Below are 5,744 nucleotides of genomic sequence, written 5' to 3' on the forward strand. Positions count from 1 at the left end.
CATATATAAACTAATGGAAGATCAGAATTAGGATTAAGCTACTTTAAATCTAAGATGATGAGAAAAAGTTAATGAGGTTCTCTCAAACCAAAGGCAGTTTTATAAGGTCTAGGTCTGAGTCCTTATTGGAGCTCCATCAGGTCTTTCTGGAACTTGTTGGGACATTTAGAGACTTTAAGCGTTTATTAAAGTGGAGCTAAGGACCCAGAGCCTGTCTCCTGGAAAGTCCAAAGAAGTTCTTAAGTGAATAAAAACAATCCACTGGACTTTGCTGCCAAGTTTGCAGACGTTTCTTTTCACATCCAGAAAGCTTTTTCAATTCAAAATGTCCGAATAAGCGTTGAGTTCGTAGCTTAATAGAGTGGATCAAAAACTTGTTTTTGCTTAGAAAACATGCAAATTGAACCATGTGGGTCGTTTTGGCTTCTTTGTTAGCCTGCAATACCTGATACTGGTCTATGTCTCTGAAAGGGGGAATTGTTGGCATGGCTGCCCAGACACGATGTTTTGTCCCCTGAATGGAGGTGGAGGGGTTGAAATGATAGCAGCAAGGAATCAACTCAATCGCTGCATTGTAGGTTTTTGAGAGCTGAAACCTAAGTCCACCCCCTCTGTTTAAAGCCGGGCTTACACTGTGCAATGTTTTCAATCGTTGCACGCAACTACAACTCAAACTGTACGACGAAACTCCAACAAGAAGAAGAACTTCCTTATTTGCGCATGAGCAGTGCTCGAGATTCTGGTAAATCGGTTCGTAGCTCTGCTTCAACAGCAGGATTTCTTTACAAACACCTGAAGATGGCCGACTGAATTTCAATTATGTTTGATTTTACTGATCGGAAGGTCATGAGAGGCTGATCGCCCCTGGTTACCCTCTGTACACTACGTGAAGCACGATCAGGCTGAAAGTCGGCCCGATTGAAAAAATTCTCACATGACAGGAGAATCGACCTAAAAAGCCATACAGTGTATGCCCGGCTTAATATCGGTTCTTCTTTCTTAACATAAATGGAAAACACCTGCAGCATGACGACGTGGATGCAAATTTATCCTGACGTCTTTACTCAAAGCTAACCATTTTAGATATTAAAACCTATTTGCTGCATTGTTTCATATAAATACCTTTATTGTCCCAAAATGGGACAAATTCCCTCTCTGCATTTAACCCATCCACCTGGGAAGCAGTGGCAGCCATTGTGCAGCACCCGGGGAGCAGTTTGGGGTTTGCTCAGGAACCCAGAGTGCAGACTGTTGGGATCGAACCAGGTACTTGCAACCTTCTCACAGCACCACTGGGCCAACACCCCCATAAGGGTATAAATATGTTCAGTGGGAGAACAAACACTTTCCCACTGGTTATAATCTGTGAACATGCTTATAGTGGCTCTGCTGGTGGCCTGCCTGAGGAGCCACGTGTGTTTTAAAGCCGACATTCATCATCTTTATCCTCATTTTCTGTTCCTCATAAAAGTATAGTATTTGTTTCATGGCTCGGTGCTACCTAAACCATAAATTCCCTTCCCTGCTCTTTACTCTTGACACAGAGCAGCCAGCCAAGAGCAGCTCTCCCTGAAACAGAGGTGCATGTGTCTGTTCGTTCTCCTCTTCAGAGAACATGTCTCCAACGTTTGTGACGTACGTGGCTGGACGAAGCTGGAGGCTCATGGAAACTTGAGTTTTCAGCTAATTTGGAGGCTTTAGGTCTGCAGCTGTTAAATTTACTCTGGGATTTTACCAGTTAATGTCTGAGTGGCTGTCGTTCCCAGTCCGCTATGACAGAAATATGACTGGATATGAGTAAACTGGAAAAACCTTGTACTCATTGATGCTTGGTTTAGACATGATGCGTCTACTTTTCACATTGCTGACGCAGTGTTTGTAGCTTTTTATGTTCCCTGAGGCTCTTCTTCCCTGTACCCAGGGGGGATTTACCATTAGGCTAGGCAGTTGCCTACTGTAGGGCCCCAAGTTCCTGGGGGCCCCATAAAACTCTGTTTACATGTATAGTTAATACAACTAGTCCTTATTTGTGCACATTTTTGTGGGTCTGTTTTATGTCTTTGTGCCTCTGAATACCACCTGTATTTAAGAGCTCATACTAGGAAAAATAAAAACATTGATGTCTGTCTCCTGCTTCCATTTTCACTTCCCAGCCGATCGGCTGCGACGGCGTTCTGTTCTCATCCAACACTTTGGATAAGTGTGGCGTTTGCCGGGGAGACGGCAGCAGCTGCAGCAGAGTCACCGGCAACTTCCGGCGAGGAGCCACCACTCTGGGTGAGCCTCTGTAGGCTTTGATTCTGTCGTTTATTTAGCAGACGCCAAGAGAAAGGCCTACGTTTCTCACTATTCCCTCTGGTTCAGGTTATTCTTTCATCACCCAAATCCCTGAGGGGTCCTGGGATATCCAGATCATCGAGAGGAAAAAGTCAGCCGACGTTCTCGGTACGCTCTCAGACAAAGGTCAGATGGGTAACGTTCTCTCTCTCCAGCATCTTTGTTGTTCTAGATTTTCCATTTTTGCTTTGTTCTAGCGGTGACCGACCAGGCGGGAAACTTCTTCTTTAATGGCGCCTACAAGCTGGATAGTCCCCAGAACTTCCATGCAGCAGGAACCATCTTTAAATACAGACGGCCCATGGACGTGTATGAGACCGGGATTGAGTACATCGTTGCCAAAGGTCCCATCGACCAGGCGATAAATATTCTGGTACGTCCACATCGACCCTGGTTATTTTGAACTACAGACCTTGTGACTTCATTCTCATGGGCTCTGGTCTGAACACAGGTGTGGAACCAGAACGGCCGAACGCCTTACATCACCTACGAATACACTGTCCTGCGGGACTCCCTGCCTCCTGTTCCTCCTCCTCCGGTCTACACGGGATCAGACGCCTCAGCTGGTGAGGCGTCTATGGAAGAAGATGGCGTCACGCCCCCTAATGCCAGTGTTTATGACCAGGACGTCCCAGGAGGCCATTTTGGGACGGATGAGGCAGATGGACAGAAGGGTCAGGAGACCAACGAGGTGTTTGAAGAGACCACAGCAATCGACTGTGATGAGGACAAAGCGGGCGTACCCAAAGCTCCAGGTGAGGATGAGTGGTTTATGGTTTATGGTTCAAATCTGACCAGGAGTCTTTCAGTCTTCTCAAATACAATGTTTGGAAGTTTGACAAGAAATTACATATTACCCCCCACATACTGGCAGTGCGCTTTCACTGGGAATCCCGAGCAGCAGCTGCCTCTGGCCCGGCCGCATCTTCGCAGTTTTCCGCTACTATTAGTGGAGTCTAGACCAGAATTATAAAATCGAACATATTTTGCCGGCAGGTTTCTACATTTTAAGTTAATTTAGGCGTTAATAAACTGTTTCAGAGGAGTGATCATAGCGCTCTGCATCAGCAGTGCTGCGTCTGACTCCCTGCCAGCTCCCAGATCAGCTTCTCTCATTGGTTGATGAGGCGTCCAGCAGCTAATGTAAAATTTTACGAACTCCAGCAGCTGCTGGTTCTGAAGTGTCAGAAGCTCAGAAGCTCATGATGCGCCGCTTCAGCTGCTCTAGATGCGCTGCAGGACCTTTTGCTGCCCCTTGATGGCGTCAACCATTGACTTTGCATATAAACTAGCTGCTCCTGCTGCCTCTGCTGCTTGCTGTCTGAACGTAGCATAATAGATCATTTATTAGGGACCTGTGCAAGACTTCCTTCATCACCACACTGGAAAAAATGGAAATCTTAAAATAAGTGTATTTGTTCTTGGATTGAGGAGGTAAAATAGACATCTTGACAATGGAGCAAGACAATTTACACTTAAAATAGGAAAACACAATTGCATCGTCTTATTTAAAGTGTATTTTATCCAATTATCTTATTCTAAGAGTAAAAATTCTCATTCCATTGGCAAAGTCTCTCATTTACCTGCTAAAATTAAGGGTAAATACACTTAATTGAAGACATTTTTACTCATTTCTAGATCGTATGTCCAGTGCAGATGACTGCATGACCCTTCCTAACTTAGTGGCCTTAAAAAGGACTCAATTGGTTCAGAAGCTGAGGGCTGAGCTCGGTCTCGTCTGTGATTTGCAGCGAAACAAACATGGTGAGCAGGGATCCCAGTGATGGTGGCTTTGTGAGGGTCGGCTCTCTCTCCACCCTCTTCAACAGCTTTAGGAAATAGGAGAATTTTCTTTAAGCCCAATCAGACAATGCCTTATGTCCATTTTTTTTAATTCATTCAAGTTTTTATTACCCCTCAAAATGGAGAAAACTATGATTTATTTTCATTTTCCATTATAAGAAAATAATTAAATTTATTGTCAGTCCCTTAAGCGGGCATACAGTGTGCAATTCTTTGACTTTTCAGGCCGATTCTCCAGTCGTGTGAGAATTTTTCGATCGGGCCGACTTTCAGCCTGATGGTGTGTGGTGTAGCGTACAGGGGGTAACGAGGGGCGATCAGCCTCTAACGACCACCTCACCATCACGAACCGTAAAATTGGGAGAAAATCAAACATGTTTGAAATTCAGTCGGCCGTCGTAAGGTGGTCGTGGGCAAATCGTTCAGTGAGCAAACAAGGATTTTCTTCTTCCACTCAGTAGATTGTAGCGTCGGGTTGCACAGTGTGAGAACATACATTACGAGCTTTGAACTCAAACTGTAAGACGAAAACCTGCGGTTTCGTCTTACAGTTTCAGCTGTAGCTGCTCCTCGATCTCCGCTCCGCTCTGCCCCGCAGCGCTCCAGACCTCCTTCACAAAGCAAAGCCTACAGCCTCCGCTGTTCCTCCCCTATTGCTGCACTCAGACTTATCATGTGCAATATTATCATTAAATTCATTGGAGCAAAACATGCAGGAATGAACGCTTAATTTAAAATGACAGGTTAAAAAATCTCAATCAGCATCCAGCAGATGTTCGGTTTCTTATGGAGATGAGAAATCTGCTTCCTGGTCTGTTGAAGGACCAATAGTTTGCATCCAATCTTTTTAAATCAGTGGTGTTAGTTTTTTGAAATATAGATGAATTATGCTCTAATTTCTAGTTACCGATCTGTTGTTACTATATTTTAATTTGACAAACCGGATCTTCTCGCCGTTCTATTTCCTGTTTGGTGTGATTGAAATAGCGGATCTTGCCCTGGCCGGAGCGGAGCGGATCCTGCACTGTCGCTACCCGATCCGTCACAGAAACACGATCCGTTCTGCGCATGCTCCATCAGCTCATTTCTACATCCAGATATACACCCAGGTCATCCTCGATCTTATTTAGTTAAACATACCTAAATGATGTTTTCCCTCCCCAAAAACAGTAAAAATACTAAAATATAATATGTTTAAGATTAATAATGTATTTCCTGAGAAAATAAATGCCTTAAAATCCTTTCTGTTTTATCACTCTATGCCCGATCTGCACCGGAAATGGGATCCTACGCTACTCCCGGTGGCTAACTTTTTCGGCTTTGGATTTAAATATGAATCTAGTCTTTTTGAGTTTTATGTTTTCGCTTTGTTTTAACCTCATGGTGTATAGCGCGTAATCTAAAGAAAGAAACAACTAAAATGCAGATAAACATGGTTTAATCAGATTTACTGCTCTGAGCGTGTCTGATGAAGTCAGAAAATATTTAGAGAATAAAGTCGTAACATTACGAGATAAAGTCATCAAACCACCACCTGTTTCAGAAAGAAAGCTTGGAGCTCCGCCCAGCAGATGACGGCCGACCAGCTCCACCAATCAGCAACC

At 44.2% G+C, this 5,744-nt stretch overlaps 1 protein-coding gene across 1 annotated transcript in view; it reads left to right on the forward strand.

Moving 5' to 3' along the window:
- The window catches only part of adamtsl2 (ADAMTS like 2), a 56,154-nt gene that overhangs the window by 38,966 nt on the left and 11,444 nt on the right, over nt 1-5,744 (forward strand). The window contains exons 4-7 of the mRNA XM_015374553.1: nt 2,154-2,277; nt 2,365-2,445; nt 2,535-2,710; nt 2,789-3,092. Coding sequence (XP_015230039.1) covers nt 2,154-2,277; nt 2,365-2,445; nt 2,535-2,710; nt 2,789-3,092 — 685 coding nt within the window. The remainder of the gene's footprint in view (nt 1-2,153; nt 2,278-2,364; nt 2,446-2,534; nt 2,711-2,788; nt 3,093-5,744) is intronic.

Source organism: Cyprinodon variegatus, unplaced genomic scaffold (genome assembly GCF_000732505.1).
Source record: "Cyprinodon variegatus isolate N-32 unplaced genomic scaffold, C_variegatus-1.0 Scaffold105, whole genome shotgun sequence".
Classification (NCBI taxonomy): Eukaryota; Metazoa; Chordata; class Actinopteri; order Cyprinodontiformes; family Cyprinodontidae; genus Cyprinodon; species Cyprinodon variegatus.